Below are 23,860 nucleotides of genomic sequence, written 5' to 3' on the forward strand. Positions count from 1 at the left end.
CAATTATCCTCATTTTATAGGGCTAATCCATTTTTACGTAAAGGAAAAATTATTAATTATGCCAGATAAAATTGTTTTCTTTATTAATATTTATAAAAAATGTTCATTGGGCATGGTAAACCAGTATAATGTTGGTGTGCAGTCATTTGAGCACATCATCTTTGCAAATCAGTGATCAAATAACTGGACACCTAGGTGGAGTTGGTATTTTATGTATTTATAGTACCTATGCCAATGGTAGCGTGCACAGGTTGCATTTTCTACTGGAAACATGAAAAAGGTGCAGTAGTTATATTAACTTATTTCAAAGCAAATGCATAAGACCAATTTAAAAATTCCATATAATTTTTATTTTATAATTGGTATCATGGTGTACCATCATCTTCAACAAAAAATAATCAATATTTCACTTATTTTTCTGAAGTTCAGAATTCCAACCCTGAAGTGGCCTTTGTATTGAAGTGCTCTTTACAACGGAAATAATCAATCCGATACAGGTTTGCTGATGGTGGAGTGTACTGACCATTAGCATGAATCCAAACTGAAATATTATTATCATTATTTATACTTCTATCTTTTAACATTATTGCCTTATACTAGTACACATATCATCATCAATAATGGTATGCTCATGTTTGAGCAGCTGTGGACCTCTCCACCATCCTTCGCCACTCAACTCGATCTTGCGCTTTTCTTTCCACTTGTACCATCGACAACCCGCAAATATCTTTGATGTTGTCGCTCAGTCTTGTCTTCGGTTTGCCTCTTCTTCTGTTTCCTATCACCATCTCTGTCAGCAAGTTTCTCTCAATACTTTTACCTCTCATCACATGACCAATAAACTTTAATTTCCTCCTGTTCAAGATGTCCAACAGCCGGTCTTTACAATTTATTTTTCTCAGCACTTCATCATTCGTTTTCTTCTATGTCCAGTTAATACGTAGTACTCGTCTTGTCAGGATCTCCCATAGCGATTCCTGATGTACCGAGTCAAACGCCTTCTTGAGGTTCGATGTAGGTTGCAAGCAACCCAAGACCAAACTCACGACGGCGTTCCACAATTAATCGAAGCACTAGTATAACGGTCTATCATGGACTTGCAGGAGTAAATCCAGACTGTTCTGGTCTCTGATGCCTCAGAAGGTGGCTGCAGATCTGTTTCAGAAGAATGTGGGCGAGAACCTTGCCTGGTATGCTGAGCAGTGTAATGCCACAGTAGTTGCTACAATCCCATCGATACCCTTTCCCCTGCCAGAGAGGGATGACCATGCCCCTCAGCAGGTCAGGGGGAATGGTACCAGACTGCCAGATGGCATTCATGACTGTGTGCAGGCCCCGAGCCATAGGTTCACCTCCAGCCTTTAGCAGTTCAGCAGGGATATCACATATGCATGCAGCTTTCCCACACTTCATCTTGGAAATCACCATCCTAACCTCTGTTAGGGTAGGGGGTTCCTTGCTGATGGGTGGGTCTGGCACAGGCACTGTGCCATCGCTTACATCCAACCTAACTGTTGGAGGGTCTACCTGGTACAGCTGCTCAAAATATTCAGCCCAACGTTCACGAACCCCAACATGATCTAAGGTGATCCGTTCATCCGCTGATCGCACTGCAGTCATCTGTGAGGAAGGCTTAGAGTTCAGCTTTCTCAGGGCTTGGTAGGCAGGGCAAAGGTCATTTACCAAGAAATGGCCTTCAACCTCCTCAGCAAGATTCCTGATGAACTGTTCCTTGTCCCTTCTCATTTAGTGACGCAAGACTTGTGACATGCTTCAGTGGCCTCTAATGTCTCCAGGGAGATGGAATTCTGCCTTGCCCTCGGGCATACGCCAATAGACTCCTGAGCTGCTTCGAGTGTTACGCGCTTGAAGAACTCCCACAGAGCAACTGGTCTGACAGGTTGTCTAGTTCCATGAATCTGTCAGAGACTGCCATGGTGAACCCACAGGCACAGTCCTCCTCCCTTAGTCTGTCCAGGTGAAACACCTTAGAGTGGCCACTGGAGGGACGGGGAGTTTTGAAGTGGACCCGCAGGGTAGCTACAACCAGCCTATTGGTCAGTGCCACAGAACTCGACACTCCCGATATACTCTGCAGTTCTGGAGGATCCTCCATCGCGTGCTAACAAGAATGTGGTCCATCTCCTTGGCCACTGTACCCGTATTGCTGTACCATGTACACCGATGTGGGTTGGAGTGCTGGTACCAGAGCCAGAGATCCTCATTTTCTGGACCTAGCAAGTCCCAGAGAAGGAGGCTATTCTCGCTGCTGGGATCAGCTCCCGAGCCATGGGGGCCGACAGACATCTCATAATAAGAATAATCTCAGGAAATATTTCTTCATAAATCATTGATTTTCCTTTTAACTTATATTGGAACAAAAGTGTTCTTTGGACATTTACATACTCATATCTATGTGCAGGGGGCCATGGTGGCCGAATGGTTAGAGCGTCAGACTCCAGACTGTCACGACGGTAATCTGAGTTCGAGGGTTCGAGTCACCGGCCGGCGCGTTGTTCCCTTGGGCAAGGAACTTCACCTCGATTGCCTACCTAGCCACTGGGTGGCCAAGCCAGCCCAAGTCAGTGCTGGGTAAATAGAGATGGTGACTCGATAAAAACACCAGGCGGAAGGCAATGGCAAACCACCGCTCTAAATTGCCAAGAAAAATCATGGAAGCCCATGATCGTCAAGGCCGAAAACTACAATTAAGTATCATGCTGTGACCACGGTGGCTCAGACATGAACCTACCGTTAAAAGAAGAATATCTATGTGCAATGTCATTATCAAATACTGTGTGCAGGATTGCAACAAGCAAAAGTCCATACAGGTTTATCTGCCACTAATTACCTACTTCTGTAGTTTTTCTGCTGGCGCTTATGCACTTGCAACTCCCCAAAAAATAATACAGTTTGGGCTTAAACAGTCATTTGATAGTTTCCTCATTCATGTAAATATAACAAAAGCTAGCTATTCCCATTTGGGAGGGTCCCCTTAAGGAAACATTTCATAAGGAAGCTTTTACCAATGGATGTTTACAAGACAGACAAGTATGTATAAAATTTATGATATAAAACTAAATGAACGACGAGAATCACACCTACCCTTCGAAGCTAGGTTGTAAAGTAGGACTACTACCATCCAATCCTACTAGCCACAAAAGCTTGAAACAAAATTAACAAATTGAAGTTAGATATTTAATCAAGAAATGAAACACTGCACGCTAGAAATAAATAAATAATAAACAATATATACGATTACTCATCAGACACTGTAGCCAAAGAAGTGAATAGCAAAGGAAATATTAACTCATAATTCAAGTATGTATCAGAATTTTCTTTTATGATAGTGACCTCTTTGTTGCTTAATCCATTGGATCCAGGTGACATAACCATCATATCATGAAAAAATAGGCTCAAGGCCAGGTGACAGAAATATGCAACCATGATAAAATTTGGCTAAGGGCCGGGGTTACAGGAAGGTGTCGTCATGAAAAATTCTGCCGAGAGCCTGGGTAACAGGAATGACTAATGAATTCACAAAGATCTTGGAGGATGATTAGACTCAGTGGTTATTTAGGATAGGACTCTTGCATTATTTCTGCCAGTAAACGAGGATGGAATGCAACCCCACACAGCCATGCCTGGAAAAGCACCGCCTCCAAGGAGGACATTATTTCTATGCTCAAAATCCTATTCCTGCCCAATGTGACAGGCAGCACCAGGTATCTTAAAGAAATTGAATAATACGGAAAAAAAAAAAATCCTGTTACTTTATGTTTTCATTATTGCACAGAGTTCTAGACTATCTATAGAATTTACTCAAAGAAAATAGTCTATTACCATCTTATTTCAGCATAACAAATGACAAATATGAAAATGAAAAAAACTAACTTTTGAAAAAAGAGATAATAACATTTCAAAGGGGAGGCATGGAGTTTTGATACTAAACATGAGTGTTTGTGTGTGTGTGTAAAGTCTACAAGCCACACACACACAGGAGAATCATCACTCATGTAAGCCTGAATTTTAATCCACTTGTTGGCCTCAAAGCAGCCAGATGCAATGGGTTAACAAAGTAACTACAATTTATTAACAGAAATACTGACCATTACAATTGCCACTGGTATAATTAATATAGCTTCTTGATTTCTTTCACAATACACAAGGTACCCTTCACTTTAAAATATGAGCACAAAATAAAAATAGAGTAATTAAATAATGTATATTACTTACTGGTATAGTAAAGCAGAAGTTGATGCCAAATGCCAGGAAAAGGAACAGCGTCAGATAAAACACCAGACCGAAGTAGAAGAGTGACAACAAAACCAAGATGAGATACATCCACCATTGATTGCTCAAATAGATGTTTAGGAAATCTACCACAAACCATATATTGATACCAATGACCACCACTGATAGAAGAGATGCTATGACCTTTGTAAATCTGCAAATATACAAAGAAAAAAAATAATTAAACTACTAAAAAAAAGTGTATATATATATTATATATATATATATATATATATATTATATTATATATATATATATGGGCTAAATAAACATATCAACAGATAGAAATAAAACTTCTATACAGTGAATTCCTCTATCTGACAGAATATGCAAGTTTACACACAAATATATGTAAATGTCTGCGTATGGTGTGTTTGTGTGTGGTGTTTGTGTGTGTGTGTGGTGTGTGTGTGTGTGTGTGTGTGTGTGTGTTGTGTGTGTGTGCATGTGTGTGTGGTGTGTGGGTGTGGTATGTGTATGTATGTGTGTGTTTATGTGATTATATATATATATATATATAATATATCTAAAAATAAATAAACAAAAAAATAAAAACGAAAAAAAAAAAAAAAATATATATTATACATATATATATGTGTGTGTATGGTGTGCGGTGGTGTGTATGGTATGTGTGTGGTGTGTGTGTGGTGTGTGTGTGGTGTGTGTGTGGTGTGTGTGTGATGTGTGGTGTGTGTAGTGTTTGTAGTGTAAGTGGTGTGTGTGTGGTGTGAGTATATGGTGCGTGTGCAGTGTGTGGTGTTTGCGAATGAGTGAGTGTCAATGAGTATGGTGTGTGTGGTTTGAGAGTAGTGTGTGTGTGTGGTGTGTGTGTGTATATGTGGTGTGTGTGGTATGTGTGGTGTGGTATGTGTGGTGTGGTGAGTGGGTGTGATAAGTGTGTGGTGTGTACGTGCGGTGTGTGTGGTGTGTATGTATGGTGTGTGTGTGGCATGTTTTGGTGGGGCTTTGTGTGTGGGTGTTTGTGGTGTTGTGGGGGGTTGTGGGGTGTGTGTGGTTTTTTATATAAGGGATTGTGTGGCATGTGTCGGGTGTGTTTGCGTGGGGTGGGGGTTTGTGTGGGGGGTTTGTGTAGTGGTTTTTGTTGTGTGTGTAGTGTGTAGTGTTATTTGTGGTGGTTTTTGTGTGGTTTTTTGGTGTTTTTTGTGTGGCCCTGGTGGATGTGGGGGGGTGTATTGGGGTGGTGGAGTGTGTTGGGGTGTGTATTGTGTGCTATGATGTGTGTTGGGGTGATGTGGGGGTTTTTTTGGTGTGCATGTTGGTTGGGGTGGCGTAATTGGGGTGCGTTTTTTGGGTTTTGGTGTTGTTTGTGTGTGTTTTTGGATGTGTGTTGGGGTGTGTGTTTTTTTGGGTTTTGGTGTGTGTTTTTGGGGTTTTGTTGGTGGGTGTGTGGGGTGGTGTGGGTGTGTATGTGGGGTGTGTGTGTATGGTGTTGTGGATGTGTGGTTGGTGAGTGTGTGTGAAAATGGTTTTGTTTTGTATTGGTGGGGTTTTTTAGTGTGTGGTGGGGGATGTGTGTTGGGAATGTGTGTGGTTTCGTGTGGGGGTTTGTTGGGTTTGGCGTGTTTTTGTGTGTGTGGGGGTGTGGTTTGGTGAGTGTGCATGGTGTTGTAAATGAGTGAGTGGTCTGTGTGTATGATGGGCCTGTGTTTGTGGGGCGTGGTATTGCCAAAAAGTGTCTGTGTGGGTGTGGTGGGGTAGGGGGTATGTTTGTATGGTTTGGGGTGTGGTTTGTTGGGGGTGGTTTTTATTTTATTGTGTGTGGGGGTGTGTGTGGGGTGCTTTGGGGGTTGAGTGGGGTTTTGCATGTGTGGTGTTGGGAAAAAGGGTTAAGTGGTTTTGATGTATGGTGTGTGTGTGGTGTGGTGTGTTTTAGTGTTTTTGGGTTTAGGGGTGTGGGGTTTTTTGGAACGTAGCCTGTGTGTTTTTTGGGGGTTTGGGGATTTGTATGTGTGGGGGTGGTATGCTGTGTGTGTGGGTGGTGTGTGTGGTTTTGGGTGTGTGTGTTGTGGGGGTTTTGGGGGTTTTGTGTGTGGGTTTTTGGGTTTGGTGTTATGTTATGGGGTGTGTAATTGGTTTTGTATGTGATGTTGTGTATGTGGTGTGTAAAGTGATGTGTGTGTATGGGTTGTGTGTGGGGTGTGTGGGTGGTTTTGGGGTGTGGTGTTTGCGGGGTATCGTGCATGGGTGTGTGTGAATAATGAGTGGTGTCTGTGGGGTTTGGTGTGTTTTGGGGTGGGTGTGTAAAAGAGTTGGGTTTGTCTTTGTGTATGTGTATGTGTGGGTTTGAAAGTGTGGGGTGTTCTGTGGGGTGTGGTGTGGGATGGCGTTTTTTGTTGAGGTGTGGTTTGTGTGGGGATGTGTTTGTCCCGTTTGTGAGCATGTGGGGTGTATGTGGGTGTGTTGGGGGTGTGTGTGGTTTGTGGTCGTGGTGTTTGTGGTGGGGTCGTGGTAAAGTTGGGGCACCTGTGTGTTGGGAAGGGATCTGTGGGGGTGTGGGGGCTTGTCCCGTTTTTTGTGTTTGTGGGGTGTTATGTGGGGTGTTAAAATGTGTGTATTTTGGGGGTTTTTATGGGTGTTTTGTTGTATGTATGGTTTTGTTTTGGTGTGTGGTGTGATGTGTCATGGGGTGGTGGGTATGGGGGGGTGTGTGGAGGGTGTTCGTGTGTGGGATGTGTGGGGCAAATGGTGTTGGGGTGTGTTTTGGTGTGTGTTTATTGCGTGCATATGGGGTGTTTTGTGGTGTGTGTGTGGGTGGTTGTTTTGTATGGGGTGGGGTGGGAGTTTGTGTGCAGTGTGTTGGGGTGTGGGGTAAAGTGGGGGGTTTCTGTGTGTGTGGTTTTGGTTTGTGTTTTGTGGTTTTTTGTATTTGGGTGGGGTGTTGTGTATTGGGGTTTGTGTGAGGGGTTTTTTGGAGTGTGTGTGCAGTGTGTTTTTTTGTGTTTGTGATGTGTGTTGCGTGCGTTGTGTGTGTGAAAGAGTGTTTTTGTGTATGATGTTGTTTTGTTTTGGGGAGTTTTTGGTGGGGTTTGGGGAGTGTATGGATGTTCATGGTGTAAAAGTGTGCCGTTGTAAAGTTTTAAGGGTCTGTGTGTGTGTGGTGTGGGGTAAAGGTGTGTGGTGTGTAGTGATGGGGGTTTTTTATAGTTTTGGTGTGATGTTTTGCGTGGTGTTTCGTGTGGTGTGGTAAATGATTAGTGTTTTTTGTATGTTTTGGGGTGGTTGGGGTTTTGGGAGTGTTAGCATGTGTTTGTGTGTGACCCTTTTTATATGTGGGGGTATGCCTTTTGTTTCGGGGTTTGGGGTGGTGGTGTAAGGTTGGTTTTGTGTGGTGTGGGGTATGTGGTTTTTATGGTGTGGTGTGTGTGTATGTGGTGTGGGTATGTGATGTTTTATGGTGGTGTTTTTGTAGATGTGGGGTGAGGTGTGGGTGGGGGTTTTTATTTGGGGTGTGTGGTGTGTTAGTGTTGTGGTTGTGTATTTTTTATGTCGGGAAAGTTGGGGGGGTTTAAAAAGTTTAGTTTTCTGTTGTACGGTGGTGGTGGGGTTTTGGTGTGGTGTTTTGTAATGTGTATGTACGATATTTTATGGTGTTTTTTGGGTGTAGGGATGTTTTTGTGTGTGAGTGTTTGTATATGTGGTTTTGTTGGGTGTGGGGTTTTGGTGTGGTGGGTGTGCAGTGTGTTTTTGTGGTGTTGGGGTGTGTGTATGGGGGTGTGTATGGGATGTGTGTGTAGTGTATGTGGTGTGTTTAAGTGTGTGTGAGGTGTGGGGGTGGTGTGGGGTGATGTTAGTGTGGTGGAGTGTGGTGTTTGCGTGTGTAAAAGTTTGCGGTGTTTGGGGAAAAAAGTGATGGTGTGTCCCGTGTGTAAAGGGGGGTGGAAAGAGTGATTTGTCTGTGTATTGGGGGGTGAATGGTTTGGGGTGTGTTTTAGTGATTTTTGGGTGGGTGGCGGGTGTTTGGTTTTGCATGTGGTATTTTGGTTATGTGGTGTTGTGGTTATGTGGGGGTGTGGGGGTGGGGCGTTTTGTGGTTTGTGTGGTGCATCTTGGTGTTTGTGGGGCGCCTGTGGTGTGTGTGGGTGTCTGTTTTTTTGGGGTGGTGGTGTGTGTATGTGGTGTGTCTTTATATGGCGTATGTGTTTTTGGTATTTGGTGTGTATGGGTGGTTTTTTAAATTTGGGGGTGGTTTTTGTTTTGGGGTGTGTGGTGGTGTGTTTTATGGAGTGTGGTTATGTTTGTGTGGGGGTTTTTGGTTTTGTTGGGGGTATGGGTGGGGGGTGTATTGGGTGTGGGGGGTGTGAGGGGGTGTTTGTGGTGTGTGGGTGTGTGGGGTTGTGTGGGTGTGTGGGGGTGTTTGGGGATGTGGGTGGTGGGGTGTGGGTGGGTTTTGTGGGTTTTGGTTTTGGGTGGTGGTGTATGTTGTAGTGTGTATGTGGTGTGTTTTTAATTTGTAGTGGGTGTGTGGGTGTGTCTGTGGTTTTTTGGGTTTTGTGTGGGGGTTGTCTGGTGGTGTTGTGTGTAAGGGGTGTGTAATGTGGTGTGGGGTTGTGTTTTTATTTGGTGGGTTTTATGTGTGGTGGGTGTGTATGTGTGTGGGTGTTGTTTTGTGTATTTTGGGGGTAAAGTGGGGCGTATTTTTTGTGTGGTGTATGGGGTTTTTGGTTTTATTGTGTGTGGTGTTTTATATGGGGGTGTAAATGGTTTTATGTGGTGTATGGTTTTTGGGGATTGTTGTGGTGGGATGTGTGTATGGTTTTGTTGGTGTTTTGTGGGGTTTTGGGGGTTTTTTGATGTGTGGGGTGTCGTGTGGGGGGTGTGTGTGTGTGGGGGGTATGTGTGTGTTTTGGGTGTGTGTGGGGTGGTGTGTGTTGGGGGGTGGGGGGATGTGTGGGGTGTGGGGAGTGTTTGGTGTGTGTGGGGGAGTGTGGGGGTGTGTGTGGGTAGTTTTGTGGGTGAGTGTGTGGGGGTGGGGTGGGTAGTGTGTGGTTTTTGTGTGGGGAGTGGTGGTGTGTATGTGGGGGGAGTGTGTGGTTGGGGTGTGTGGTGTGTGGCTGTGGTGCATGTCCCGGTGTTGGGGGCATTTTGTTGGTTTGTGTGTTGGGGTTTTTAACCCAGCTTTATATTGTATGTTCGAAATTTTGTATGGCAATGGTAGAAATAAAAGGGAAAGGAAATCTGCCCAAGCTATGTTGTATTGTTTTATCCCCTTTCCCCAAAAAAGTTTGCTTGTTGTAACCCCTACCTTTCATAAAAAATGATTGTTCCCTATTTAGGCACGGATCTATGCTCATCTTTAAAACCACTGAAGGAAAATAAAAGGCAGACTCCCCCGGGGGGGAAATGAGGAGCAACCTCGGTTTCCCCGGGGCACCCTTTTCCTCTACAATTTTAATAAAAATCTAGACTTTGGTCGTCTACCCTTTCCCCTAAAGGGTCGCCACCTCCCAAATCCTTTTTTGTAGAGCCCATCATTCCCCGGGTCTTACAGGGGTGAGATGGTGGTGTGTTGTTTGTTGTGTGTGTGGTGTTTAGTGGCGTATGTGTGTTTGTTGTGTGTGGGGTTTTTAGTGGTTTTGGTTTATGTGTGGTTTTTTTGTGGGGTGTGGTGTGTGTGATGTGTGTGTGGGGATGTGTGTTGTGGTTTTTGTGGGTGTGTGTTTATGTGTGTGGGGTGGGGTATGTGTGGTGGTTTTTGGGTGGTGTGTGTTTGGGGGTTTTGGGGGTGTGTGTGGTTTTGGGTGGGTGTTGGGTTTTTGGGGATTTGTGTGGGGATCTTTGGGTGTGGGGTGTCGGGGTTTTGTTGGGTGTGTGTGGTGTTTATGGTGTGTGTGGCATATTTTTGGGGGGGTTTGGGGTCCCGTGGGGGGTTTGGGGGTGTCATGTGGATGTGGTATGTGGTTTTTGGGGGGATGTGGTTGTGTGTTGTGGTTGTGTGCATTTGGATGTGTGTTGTGGTGTGGGGGAAGTGGGGTGTGGTGTGTGATGTGTGGGGATGTGGTGTTTTGGGGTATGTGTGGGGGTTGGGTGGTGTGGGGGTTTTTGGGTGTGGGGGTGGGTGTGGTTTGTGTTGGTGTGGTGTGTGGGTGAGGGGGTGGGTGTAGTGTGGGGTGTGTGGGGTGTGTTTTGTGTGTGGTTTGTGGGTGTGTGTGGGGGGGTTGGAAAGTGTGTTTTTGTGGGCGTGTGGGGGTATTTTGGTAGTGTAATGTTGGGGTTTTGGCGGTGTATCTGTTGGTTTGCTTTGTGTATGTTTTTTTGTTTGGTTTTGGGGGTGTGGTTTGCCCCTTTTGGTGTGCCTGTGGGGGTGTCTGTGGTGGTGTTTCTGTTGTTGGGGTGGGGTTTTGTTATGTGCGTGTGTTTTTGGTGCGATGTGCGTGTGTTGTGTGTGCGTTGTGCGTGTGTGGTGTGTGTGTCTTTTGTGAGTGTGTGGTGTGTCTTATGTGAGTGTGTGGGTGTGTCTGATGTGAGTGTGTGGTGTGTCTGATGTGAGGGGGTGGTGTTTTGTCGGGTGTGTGGGTTTTGTGTGTCCCGATTTTGAGTGTGTGAGTGGGGGTAGTTTTTTGGGTGTGTGGGGGTTTTGGTGGGTGTGGGTGGTGTGGTGGTGTGGGGGGGTGTCTGGGTGTGTGTAGTGTGGGGGGTGGGGATGGTGTAATGTTGGGGTTTTTGGTGTGATGGTGTGATGTGGTGTGTGTTTTGGCAGTGGAGGTGTCTGGGTGTGTGGTGGGCAGGTGGGGTGGTGTAAATTTGGTGTAAAATTTGGGTGTTTGGGGTTGTGGTGTGTGGGGTGTGCGGTGTGTGTGTGGGGTGGTGGGGTGGGTGGCTGTGTGGTGTGTGGGTGTCCCGTGGGTGGGTGGGTGTCTGTATGGTGTGTGGGGGTCTGTGGGTGGGGTGGGTATGGGGGGTGGGTGTAGTGGTTTTGGGGATGGGTGTGTTGTGGTGTGTGGGGTGTGTGGTATGTATTTTGGTGTGTGTGGGTTTTTGTGTGGTGTGTATGTATGGGGGGTGTGTGAGGGGTGATTTTTTGTAGTGTGTATTTGTTAGTGTTATTTTGTGTAAACGTGTGGTTTTTTGGCGTGTGGTTTTATGGGTTTGTGCGGGGGGTGTAGTGTTGTGTGGTGTGTGTGTGGGGTGAAAGTACGTGTGGGGTGATGTTCTGTGGTGGGGTGTTTGGGTGTGGTGTGTGGGGGGGAGTTGGGGTGTGGTTTTTTGGGAAAGGGTGATTATGGTGTGTGTTTGTGTGTTGTGTGGTGTTTAGTGATGTGGGCGTTATTTTTTGGGGGTGTGGGGGTGTGTGAAAAAATTTAAATTGTGATTTTGTCCCATGTGCTGGTTTTGTGTACGTGATGTGAAAAAATGAGTGTATGGCTGTGTATGGTGTGTGGGCATGTAAATTTTTTGGGGTGGGGTTTTTTGTTGTATATGTGGTATGTGTTGGGGTGGGTTTTGGTGTGGGTGTGGTTGTATTGGGGTGTTGGTTTTTTGGTGTGTGGGGGCCCCCTGGGGGGTTTTGTGGGGGTTTGTATTTGGTGTGTGTGTGGGAGTGGGATGGGGGTTGGGGTTTTTTGTATATGGTGTGTTTGGTTTTGTGGGTGGTTGTGGTGGTTGGTGGTGTGGTGTGCTTTGTGTGTGGTGTTAAAGTTTGGTGTGTGTGTGGGGTGTATGGTTTTTTGTATGGTTTGTTGGGGTGTTTGTGGTGTATGTGTGGGGTGTACATGAGGGGGTGAATGAGTGGGAAAGTGTTTTTGTGTTGGGTGTGTGCAAGGTGTATTTTGTGGTGTGGGGTGTTTGTGGGGTTGTGAGGTGTGGGGTGGGGTTTTGGGGGGTGTGGTGTTTTGTGGCTTTTTTGTTTTTTATGTGTTTTGGGGTGTTTGTGTTTTGTGGGATGTATTGATTTTGTTGTTTTTTGGAGTGGTTGGTGTGTTTATGGTTTTTTTGTGGTTTTGTATAATGCATTGTTTGGGGTGTTTAGTGAAATTTTTGGTTTCGGTGGGGGTTTTATGATTTTTTGTTTGTGTGGTTTTGTTGTGTGTTGGTTTTTAGTGAGCTTTGTGGTTTTGTGTTTTGGGTTGTGGGGGGGCCCTGGTTTTTGGGGATTTTTGTGGGGTGGGGGGTGATGCGGGGTTTTTGGTTTTTGTAAACCCAGTGTCCCCGTGTTGTAAAGGTTTTGTGGGGGGTGTGTGGGATGGTTGTGAATTAGCAGTGTGTCTATGTATGGGTGGTGGGGGAGTGTGTGTGGTGGGTATGTTTTTTTTGTGGTGTGTGTTTTTGCGTGGTGTATTTTGGTGTGTTTGTGTGTGTTGTGTGTGTGTGGGGGTTTTGGAGTGTGTGTGTGTAGTGTGGGGTGCATTTGTTGTGTTGGGGTTTTGGGGGGGGGTTGTTGCAAAAGGGGTGTGAGCGGTGGTTTAATGTGGTGTATTGGGTGGGGTAAGTGGTGTGTTGTGTGTGGGGTGGTGTTGTGTGTGTGGTGTGTGGGTGCTGGGGTGGTGTGGGGGGTTTTCCGGGGGTGGTTTTTGGGTGTCTGGTGGGTGTCTGTGGGGGTGTTTGGGTGCCCGTGTGGGGGTGGGGGGTGTCCGTGGGGTTTTTTTGTGGGTTTTGTGTGGTGTGTGGGGGGTCTGTTTTGGTGTGGGGGGTGTCCCGTGTGGTGTGGGGGGTCCCGGTGGGTTTTGGGTTTTCCCGTGTGGTTTTGTTGGGGTCTTTTTTGGTGTGTGGGGATGGGGTGTGTGTGGGGTGTGGTGTGTGTGGTATGTATGTGGTGTGGTTTTTTGGTGGGGTGTGGGTTGTGTGGGTGGGGGTATGTATGGGGGGTTGTATGTGGGGTAGTGTTATGTGTTAGCGTGGGGGTTTGTGTGTGGGTGTAAAAGTGGGTTTTGCGTGGTTTTTGTAGTGTGTTTGGGGGTGTGTGTGTGGTTGTATGTATGGGGTGGTGTGAAATTTTCGTGGGGGGTTGGGGTTTGGTGTGGTGTGTGTTTGGGGGGTGTTGGTGGTTTGGGGTATGGTGTGAAATTTTGGGGGTGTTTGTTTGGTGTGGGGATGTGTGCGTGTATTTTTTGTTCGTGGTGGGGTGTTTAAAAAAGTGGTTTTGTGGGGTGTGTCCCATGTGATAGTGTGTGTAAAGTGAGGGGAATAAAATTTTTATGGCATTGTTGGTTTTTTGTGGGTGTTTGGGGGCATTATTTTTTTGGGGTTTTGGGGGGTGTGTTGTATATTGGTTTTGTTGTGTATTTTGGGGTGGTGTGGGATTTATGGTGTTTGTGGTTTTTTGGTGTGTTTATGGTGTGTATTTTTGGGGTGTGTTGGGAGTGCGGGTGTGGTGGGGGGTGTGCATGTGGGATGTATGGGGTTTTTTTTTTTGTGTGTGCGTGGGGTATGTGGTTGTGTGGTGGGGGGTGTGTGTGTTTGTGTGGTGTGTTTTTTGTGTGTGTGTGGTGTGTTTAGGGGTGTTTTTGGTGTATTTTTTGGGGTATTTTAGTGTGTGTGGGGGTGTTTTTAAAATCTTTTTGTGATGAGTGAATGTGTCTGTGTGTATGGTGTGTTATGGGGTATGTGGGGTTTAGTGTGAGGGGTGGTTGTGTGTGCAGTGTTGGGGTGGGGTGGTGGATGTTTGTGTGGCGTGTTTTGTTTGGTTGTTGCGTGTTTTGTGTGTGGTGTGTAGGGGGTGTGTGGGGTGGTATGTATGTGGTGTGTGTGTGGGTGTGTGTATAATGCATGTTTGGTGTGGGGTATGTGGGGGGTGGGATTTTGTTGGGGGTGGAGTGTGTGGTTTGTGGTGGTGGGGGTTTTTTTGGTGTGTGTTGATGTGTGTGTGTGCGTGATGTTTTAATGAGTATCTGTGTTTTATGGGGTGTGTAAATGCAGGGGTGGTGGGTGTGTGATGTTTGTGTTGGGGAAAGTTTGGTGGGTGGGGAATGTGTGTGCGTGGGGTGGGGTGTAAAAGAGGTTTTGTGTGTATGGTTTTGTGTGTGTTGTGCGTGCGTGATGTGTAAAAGAGGGGTCTGTGTTATGGTGTGTTTTTAAAAATGTGTTGGGGGCGTGTTTAGTGAGTTTTGTGGGGGTTTTCTGTGGTGTGGGGTGTGTTTTTGCGTGCCCTTGTGTAAATGATTTTGTGTATGGGGTTTTGTTGTGTGTCAGTGGGGATTTTGGGGTGTTTTAGGAGTTATTTGTGGTGTGTGTGGTGTGTGTGTCCCGTGGTGTTTTTTTTGGGGTGATTGTGTGTTTTTGGGGTTGGGGTGTTTTGGGGTTTGTTGTTTGGTTGGTGTGTTTTGTTTGGTGGGTTTTGTAGGTGTGGTATGGTGGTGTGTTGTGGGGGTGTGTGTGGTGTGAGTGATTTGTGTGGTGTGTGCGAGTTGTTTTGAAAAAAGTAAGTTATGAGTGGGGTTGGGGTTTTTATGGTGTTTTGGGGGCATGTTGTGTGTGTGTGTGGTGTTTCGTGTTTTTAGTTTATAGTGTGTGGGGTGTTGTGGGGTTTTGTTGTGTTTGGGGTTTTGTGTGGTGTGTATGGTGTTTTTTGTTTGTTTGTGGGGTTTTTGGGGGTTGGGGGGGATATGGTGCGTGTTTATGCGTGGTGTGGTGTGGGGAGTTTTGTGGTAAAGGTGTGTGTGGTGTTCGCATGTTTTTTTATTTTTTTGGGGTCGTGGTGTTTTGTGGGGTGTGTGTGGTGTTTATGGTGTGTGTTGGGGTGTTTTTTGGTGTTGTTGGTGTGTACCCAAAAAAGGGGGTGTGAAGAATTTAATGTGTCTGTGTGTATTGGGGTGTGCATGGTGTATGTGTGGGTTTTTGATGTGTGGGGTGTGTGTGAGGTGTGGTGGGTGGTGTGGTGTGGGGTAGTGTTTTTGTGGCGTGTGGGGTTTTTTTATGTGTTTTCTGTTTTGTTGTGGTATGTATGTGATTTTTTGTGTTGGGGGAGTGTGGGGGTGTGTGTGGTGTGTTTTTGGTTGTTTGTGGTGTTATAAGGGGTTTGGTTTTGTTTAGGGGAGTTATGTGGGGGTGTGTGTTTAGTGATTTGTGTGGGGTGGTGTTGGGGTGTTTTGGGGTGGTGGCCTGTGTGATGTGTGTGTGCATCCCTGATGTGTAAATTAGTGGTGGTTTAAAGGTGTGTGTTTTGTTTAGTGAGTTATGTTTTGGTGTGTGAAAGTTGTGTGGTTTTTGAGGGCTGTGTGGTTGTAAACGAGTGTCTGGGGTGTATGGTTTTGTGTTCGTGTGTGTTGGTGTGTGAATGAGTGATGTGTCCCGATGTAGGTGGTGTGTGGGGTGTGTGGTGGGTATTTGGGTTTGTGTTGGGTTTGTGTGTGTATGTGGTGTTTTGGGGTTTGTTTTGTTGGGGTGTGTGTGGTGTTTGTGGAGTGTGTAGTGTGTGTGTGCATTTGTAAAGTGTGGTTTTTTGGTGTGGGGTGTGTTACCGGGGTATTTGGTTTTTGGTTTTCTGTGGGGTATTGGGTTGGTTTTTTTGTGTGGGATGTGGTGTGTGTGTTGGGTTTTTCGGGGTTGGGGTTTGGTGTGGTTTGTCCGGGGTGGTGTGTATGTGGTGGTCCCGTGTGTGGGGTGTTTTTGGGTTTTTTTGTGGCATGTTTTTGTGGGGTTTGGGATTGTTTGGGGTTCGGGGTTGAGGTGTTTGGTTTTGTGTTTTTGTTGTGTTTGGGGTGTTATAAGTGTGTGGTGTTTTAGGGGGTGTGGTGTTTGGGTGGTTTGTGTGTGGGTTTTGTGTGGGTTTTTTAAAGGGTGTTTGGGTTGTGAGTGGTGTGTGTATGTGGTGAAGTGGTGTATGTGGTTTAAGGTGTCCCGTGGGTGTGTGAGTGGGGTGTTGTGGTGGTTTGGGTGTGATAGTGGGGTGTGTGGGGGTGTGTTTGATGTTCCTTTTTTGTGGTGTGTTTGGGGTGGGTGTGTCCCGTTGGGGTGTGGTTTTTTGGTGTGTGTAGCAAAGTGATGATGTCTGTTTTCTGTGTGTGTGGTGGGGTGTGGTGTTTATTGTGTGTGTATTTGGGGTGTGGGGGATTTTGTGTGGGGTGGGGTGTGCTGGGGTTTATGTTGTATGTGGTGCATATGGTGGTGGGTGGGTGTTTGTGTGGGGTGTAATTTTGTGTGTGGTGTATTTTGGTGTGTACTGAGGGGTTTTGAAAGGGTCTGTGTGTATGGGGTGTGTATGGTGTATTTTTGGGGTGTGTGGTGTGGGGTTTTGTGTGGTGGGGGTGGGTTTTTTTGGCCTGGGGTGTTTGTATGTGTTGCGTGTTTGGGATGTGTTGCGTGTTTGTGTGTTGGGGTTTTATGTGATGTTTTGTGTGTGGGGGTGGTGGGTGTTTTGTGGTGGTGTTTTTTGGTGGGGTGTGTGATGTGGGGGAGCCGGGGCATGGTGTAAAAGAGTGTCTGTGTGTATGGTGTGTGTATAATGCATGTTGGTATTTGTTTTTGTGGTTTTTGTGTGGTGTGGGGTGATGTGTGTTGGTGTGGAAATGACATGTGTGGTTGTGAGTGTGTGTGTGGGGGTGTGGTGAGCAGGGGGGGGGTGGGGTTTGATGTGTGTGTGCGTGCGGGTGTGTAAATGGTGTCTGTGGGGTATGGTGTGGTTTTTGTTTTTTTTGTGATTGTGTGTGTGGTGTGTGATTTTGTGTGAGTGTGCTGTGTGGTTGGAAACCCAGGTGTCTGTGTGTATTGGGGTGTGTGTGTTGGTGGGTGAAGAGTGGGGTGTCTGTATGTATGGTGGTGTGTAGTGTGTGTGGTGGATTGTTTTGGGGTGTGTAGTGTGTGGGGTAGTGGTGTGTGTGTTGTTGTAAAGGGGGTGTGTTGGGGGTGTGTGTGGTGTTTGTGGGGGGGTAGTGTGTGGGGGTTCTTTTTTGTGTGGGGGTTTTTAGGTGGTGTTGGGGTTTTTGGTGTGGTGTGTTATGGCGGTTTGGGGGGGTGGGGTGTATTTTTATTTTTTGTTTTTGTAGTTTTTTTTTTTGGGGGGGTTTGTATGTGGGGGTGTTTGGGTTTTTATTTTTGGGGTGGTTTTGGTGTGTGATGTATTTTGGTGTTTATTTTAAATTGGGGTGTTATGTAGTTTGGGGTGGGGGATGTTTTGTGGTTTTGTGTTGTTTTATGTGTTGTTTGGGGGGGTGGGGTGGGTGTGTTTGGGTGGGCGTGATGTTTTGGGTGTTTTGGGGTTTTGGGGGGTGGTTTTAAAAGGTGTGTGGTGTTTTGCATTTTGTGTGTGGTGTGTGGTGGGGGTGGGGGGTGTGGGGTGGGTGGGTGTGTGTGTGGGGTGGGTGTTGGGGTTTTGTTGGGGTGTGTGGTGTGTTGGGGTTTTGTGTGGGGTTTTGTGTGTGTGTGTGGCATGTGTATGGGGGGGTGGGGGAAATGTTTATTTTGGGGGGTGTTTGTTTTTGTGTATTTTTTGGGGTGTTTTCCCGTGTATGTGGGGGTGTGTGTGGTTGTCCCGTGTGTGTGTATGTTTGGGGGTTTTTCCCGTGGGGGTGTGTATGTGGTGTTTTCTGTGGGTGGTGTGGCCCGTGTGTGGTGTGGGGTATGATGTGCATGTTTGGGTGTGGTATTGTGTGGTGTGGGGGTGGTGTGTCTGATTTTTAGTGTGTGGTGTGTGTGTTGGGGTATGTGTGTGTGGGGGTGTATTTGTGTGGGGGAGTGAAAGGTTTTGTGTGGGTTTTGGGGTGTGTAATATGGGGGGGTTTTTTTATGGGGGTTTTGTGGATTGTGAGTGGGGGTGTATGGGGGTTTGTTTTGTGTGGGTGTGTGAGTGGTGTGATGTTTGGGGTATGTGGTGTTAGTGGTTTTGGCGTGGGGTTTGTTTGTGTGGTGTGTTTTGTGTGTGATGTGTGGGTGGGTTTTTGGTGTGTGGGGCGAAAGTGAGTGGGGTGTCCCCGCTTCTGTTGTGTGGTGTGATTTTTGGGGTGTATGAAATGTGTGGGATTTTTGGGGTTTTTGGGGTGTGTGGGGGGTGTTTCCCGTGTGATTATGTTTTTAAAAAAGGGGGTGCATATGGTGTGTGTGTGGTGTGTGTTTTGTGGTGTGTTTGTGTGGTGTGTTTTTGCAGTGTTTTGGGGTGGGGTGTGGGAGGATGTGGTGTGTGGGTGTGTGTTGGGTGTGTGGGGGTATGGGGTTTTTGGGGTGGGTGTGATGTGTGTGGTGTGGGGGTTGGGGATTTTTGGGTGGGGTGTGTGTGTGTGGTGTGTGTGTGGTTTGGGGTTGTGGGGTGTAGGTGTGTCTTGTGTGTGGTATGGGTTTGTCGTGTGTGTGGTGTGGTGTCTGATGTGTGTGTGTGGTTTTTTGTGGTGTGTGGGGTGCGTGGGGTAAAGGGTGTGTGTGGTGTGGAGGGGTTTAGTGGTGTGTATGTTTTTTGTGTATGTGGGGAGTGGTATGTGTGCGGGATGTTGAGTGTGGGGGGATGTGGTGTGAGTGGGGGTGGGGGTGTGTGTTTATGTGTCCCGGGGGTGTTGGTGTGTGGTGTGTGGTGGGGTGGGTGTCCCGTGTGGTTTTTGGGTGTCTGTGTGGGGTGTCGTGGTGTGTGTGGCGGTGTTATGGAAATGGGCTATTTCTTTTTGGGGTTTTTGTTTTTGGGATTGTTTTTTTTCTGTTTTGGGGGTGGTGTATGTGGTGTATATGTTTTGGGGTGGTGTTTGGGTGGGGGGGTTGTGTCCCGTGGTATGTGGGTTTTTTCTGGTGGGGGAGTGTGATTTTTATTTTCCCGTTTTTTGTGTGGTGTGATGTTGGGGTGGCTTGGGTGTTTTTTGTGTGTGTGGGGTGTGTAGGGGGTGTAGTGGGGTATATTGGGGTTTTATATGGTGTGTGTATTGGGTTTTTAGTGGTGGGTTTTTGGGTATTGGTGGGGTGTGGTTGGGGGGGTTGGGGTGTGTGTGGGCATGGTGTTGGGGGGGTGGGTGTGGGGTTTGGGGGGGCATGGTGTGTGGGTGGGGGGTGGTGTTGGGGGGGCATGGTGTGTGGGTGGGCCGGGGTGTGGGTGGGGTGAGTGTGCGTGTGGGGTAGTTGGGGGTTTAAATGGGTGTATGGGGTGTGTGTGTGGGTGGTGGGTATGGTGTTTTGTGGTGGGTATTTTGTAGGGGTGTGTGGTGGGTAGGTGTGTGTGGTTTGTAGGTTTTGTGGTTTTAGGTGGGTTTTTTATAGGTTTTGTGTGGGGTATTTGGTGTGGGGGGTGGTGTTGTGGACGTGTATGGGGGTGTGTGTGGGGTGCATGTTGGGGATGGGCTTTTGTTTTGGGGGTGTGGGGGGATGTGCATGTGGGTAGTCTGTGGTGGTGGGGTGGGTTTTGGGTGTGCATTGTTGTGGGGTTGGGATGTGTGTGTGTGTGTGTGTGGTGTATTGATGTTGGTTTTGGGGGTAAAGTGTGTGTTTTGGTGTGTAGGTAAAGTGGGGGTGTGGGGGGTGGGTGTGGTGGGTGGGTTTTGTGAGTGGTTTTTTTTAAAGTGGGGGTTGTGGGGGGTGAGTGGTATGTGGTGTGTGTTGTGTGTGTGATGTTGTGTGTGGGGGGGTGTGGGTGTGGGGGGGGGGTGGGGGGGTGTGATGGGGGTGTGGTGGTGTGTGTGGTTTTGTCTGTGGTTTTTTTGGGGTGTGTGTGGCGAGTGTGAGGGGGTGTCTCTTTTTGGGGGGGGGGGGTGATTGGGGTGTGTGTTGGGGTTTGTGTGTGGGGGTTTTGTGTTTTTTGTATGTGTGTTTGTGTGTGGGGGTTTTGTGGTGTGTTTGGTGTAAAGTTGGTTTTTGTGTAAGTTTTGTTGTGTGTGTATGTGGTGTGTGTGGGGTGTCTGTGTGATTTTTGGGGGTGTGTAGTGGGATGTTTTGTGGTGTGGGTGTTGGGGTGGGGTGGGGGTGTGGTGTGTGGTGTTTTTGTGTGGTGTGTTTTGGGGGGGGGGGGGGGGGGGGGTGGGTTTTGTGGGGTATGTGGTTTTTTTTGGTTGTGTGGTTTTTGTATGTGGGGTTTTTATGTGGTGTGTTTTGAGTTGTGGTGTGTGGTTGTGGTGGGGTGTTTTGGGGTTTTGTGTGGTTTTTGTGTTTTTGGGGGGTGTGGTTTTGTGTTTTGGGGGGGGTGGGGGTGGTTTTTGTGGGGTGTTTTTGGGTTTTTTTTGGTGGGGGTATGTGTGGTGTTTTTTTTGTTGTGTTGTCTGGTGGTGTGTGTGTGTAAGAATGTGTGGGGTTTTGTGGGTGGTGTGTTTGGGGTTTGTGGTTTTGTTTTGGGAAATGGTGTTTGTGTTTGGGGTGTGTGGTGGGGGTGTGGAATGTGTTTTTGGGGGGTAATTTTATTGGGGTGTGGTGGTGGGGGTTTTGGTGTTTGTGGTTGTGGGGTGTTGTGGGGTGGTTGTGGTGTGGGAGGTTTTTTGTTTGTGTGTTTTTTGGGGTGTGGGTGTGTTTTTTGGGAAGGTGTTTTTTTTTTGGTGGGTTGTGTGTGTGTCTGTGGTTTTGTGTGGGGTTGTGGTTTTTTTTTGTGGTGGGGGTGGGGTGGTGTGGGGGTTTTGGGGTATTGGGTTTTTTTGGGGGTGTGTTGTGGTGTGTGTTTAAATGTGTGTGTGTGGTTGGGGTGGGTTTTTGTGTGTGGTGGGGGTGTGTTTTGGTGTGTATGGTTGTGGTTTTTGTTATTTTATGGTGTGTGTGTGGTGTGCATTGGTGTTTGGTGGGGGTTTGGGGTTTTGGTTTTATGTTTTTTGGTTGTGTGGGGTTTTTTTTTGTGGGTTGGGGTGGGGTTGGTGGGCTTTTGGGGGGTGGTTTTGGTGTTTGGGGTGGGGAAGGGGGGGTTGGGGGTGAGTGTGTTGTGGTGTGGGGGGATTTGGTGTGAGGGAAAGTTGTGGGGTGTGTGGGGGGGGTGTGTGGTTTTATTTTGGGGTTTGGGGGTTGGGGGTGTGGTTGTTTTGGTTGTGTGGTTTTGGGGTGATGGTGTGGGGGAATGGTGTGGTGTATTTGTTTGTTTTTGGGTTTTGTTTTTGGGGTGTGTGGTGTTGGTTTTTGGGGTTTTTGGGGGGTGGGCCTGGGTTGGGGTGGTGGGGCGTGGTTTTTGTGGGTGGGTGTGATGTTCTTTTTCGGGGTGGTGTTGGGGTGTGTGGGTGGGTGGTGATGTGTGTGTGTTTTTGGGGTGTGGGTATGTTTTGTGGGGGTTTTGTTTTGTGTGGGGTGTGTGGTGTGTAGGGTGTGTGTGGTGGTGGGGGTTGTGGTGTGTGGTGTGTTAGGGGGTTTTTTGTGGGGGGGTGGGGTGTGTGGGTTTGGTGGGTGGGGGTGTTTTTGGTGTGTTTTTGGTGTGTAAATGTGGGGGGTGTTTTTGTGGGTGGGGGTGTATTTGTTGTGTATGTGGTGTTTTGTGGTGTGGAATGTGGTTGGGGTTTTGTGTGGTTGGTTGGGGGGGTATGTTTTTGTGATAATGGTTGTGTTTGTGGTGGGTGTGGGTTTTTTGTTTTGTGTGGTTGTGTGTATGGGGTGTTGGGGTGGGTGTGTGTGTGGTTTTTGGGGTTTTGTTTTTTTGTTGTTGTGGTGTGTTTTGTGGGTTTTGGTGTTTGGGTGTGTGGGGGTTGTGGTTTTGTTAAGTGGTTTGTATGTGGTTTGGTGGTGTAGTGGGGTGGTATGTGGTGGGTTTTGTGTTGGGGGGTGTGTTTTGGGGTGGGGTGGGGGGTGGGGGTTTTTTGGGATGGTGGTGTGGGGGGTGTTTTTTGGTTTTGGGGTGTGTGTTTTTTGTGGGGTGTGGGTTTTTTGGTTGTTTGGGGTGTTTTGTGGTGTGGGGGTTTTTGTTTTTGGGGGGTGGGGTTGGGGTGTTGTTTGTTTTGGGGTTTTTGGTTTGATTGTGGGTGTGTTTTAATTTTGTTTTGTGTGTGTGTATTTTTTTTGTGGGGGGTGGGGTGTGTGGTTGGGGTTAGGGGGGTGTTAATTTTTGGTTTGTGGTAAGGGGGTGTATGGTTTGGGGAGGGGTTTTGGTGTGTGTGTTTTGTGGGGGTGTTTTGTGTGTGTGTTTGTGGGGTTTTTGTGTTTGGGGTGGGTGTGTGTGGGGTTGTGTGGGGTGTTGGGGTGTGTGTGTTTTTTGTGTGTGTGGAGTTGGGTTTTGGTTTGGGTGTGGGGTGTGTATGTGGTGTTTTTTGGGGTGTGTGTGGTGTTTTGTTTTTTTGTGTGGGGGTGTGTGGGTTTTGTGTGGGGTTTTGTGGTGTGGGGTTTTGTGTGGCTGGGATGGTGGGGGGTGATTTTTGTGTTGCGATGTTGTGTTTGTTGGGTGTATGTTGGGGGTTTTTTGTGGTTTGGGTTGGGGTGGTGTTTTTGTGTGTGTTGTGGAGGGTTTGGGGTTTTTTGGGGTTTTGGGGGGTTGGGGTGTTTTTTGGCTTTGTGTGGGGGATGGTGTTTGGGGTGGTGGGGTGGTTTTTTGCATGTTTTTTTGAAAAGTGTCTTTTTAATTTTGTGTGAAAAAGTAAATTGTGGGTGTGGGGGTTTTGTGTTGGGGTGTGTGTGGTGATTGGGGGTGTGTGTGGGGAAATGTTGGTGTGGGTGGGGATTTTGGGGTTGTGTGGGGTTGGATTTTTGTGTTTGTTTTGGGGTTTGGGGTGTGTGTTTTGTTGTTTTGGGGGTGTGTTTGTGTGGGGTGGGTGTTTTTGTTTTTTTTTTGTTTTGGGTGGGGTTTGGTGTGGGGTGTAGGGTTTTTGGTTTTTTGGTTTTTTGTGTGTGGTGTGTGGGATGTGGGGTGGGGTTTTGGGGTGATGTGTTTTGGTGTGTGTTTTTGGGGTTTTGTGAAAGTTTGGTGTATGGGGGGGGGGTGTGTGGGGGTTTTATGTGGAGTGGGGTGTGGTTTGTTGGGGTTTGCCGTGTTGGGGAAAAGTTTGTTTGGGTGTTTTTTTGTGGTTGTGGGTAAATTTTGGGGGTTTTTTGGTTTTGGGTTTTTGTGTGGAGTGTTTTGGGGTGTGTTTGTGTGTGTTTGGGGTGTGGTTTTTTGTGTGTTGTGGTTTGGTGTGGGTTTTGTGTGGTGTTTGGGTGTGGGGTGTTTTGTTGTCTTTTTGGGTTGGGGAGTGGGGTTGGGTTTTGTGTGGAATTTATGTGTTTGTTTGTGGGTTTGGGGTATGTTGTGGTGTGGTTTTTGTGTTTTTTGGGGTGTGGGTTTTGTGTGTAATTTTTTGTGTGGGGGGTTGGGGGGTGTTTGGGGTAAGTGTTGGGGTGGGTGATTTGGTTGTGTGTGGGTGGGGTGTGTCGTTTTTTTAGGTGGTGGTTTGGGTGGTTTTTGAGTGGGGGTGTGTGGTTTTGGTGCAGTTGGGTTGGGGGTAATTTGGGGGGTTCTTTTGGGGGTGTTGTGGGGGTTTTTGTGGGGTGTGGTTTTGGAAATGTTTTGGGGTGTGGGGTGTTGGGTTGGGGGTTTTGTGGGTTTTTATGTGGGGTGGGGTGGTGATTGTGGGGGTGTTTTTGGTGTTGTGTGGTGTTTGTGGTGTGGGGGTTGTGTGTGGTTTGGGGGGTTTTTTCCGGGGGTGTTGAAAGTTTTAAAGTTATTTTGTTGTGTGGTGGTGGGTGTGGGTGATGTTTGTTTGTTTGGTGTGGTGTGTGTTGGGGTTTTGTGGGTGTGGGGGTTGGGGTGTTGTGTAATTTGGTTTTGGTGGTTTGTGTG

General features: G+C 47.3%; 1 protein-coding gene across 1 annotated transcript in view; it reads right to left on the bottom strand.

Annotated features, from left to right (window-relative positions):
* Positions 1-4,236: 4,236 nt before the first annotated feature.
* LOC119569785 (natural resistance-associated macrophage protein 2-like) overlaps positions 4,237-23,860 on the bottom strand; it is a gene marked incomplete at both ends in the record, with an annotated part of 25,435 nt that continues 5,811 nt past the window's right edge. Inside the window, 1 exon segment of the mRNA XM_037917805.1 lies at positions 4,237-4,447. Coding sequence (XP_037773733.1) covers positions 4,237-4,447 — 211 coding nt within the window.

This window comes from Penaeus monodon, unplaced genomic scaffold (genome assembly GCF_015228065.2).
Source record: "Penaeus monodon isolate SGIC_2016 unplaced genomic scaffold, NSTDA_Pmon_1 PmonScaffold_1869, whole genome shotgun sequence".
NCBI classification, from domain to species: domain Eukaryota; kingdom Metazoa; phylum Arthropoda; class Malacostraca; order Decapoda; family Penaeidae; genus Penaeus; species Penaeus monodon.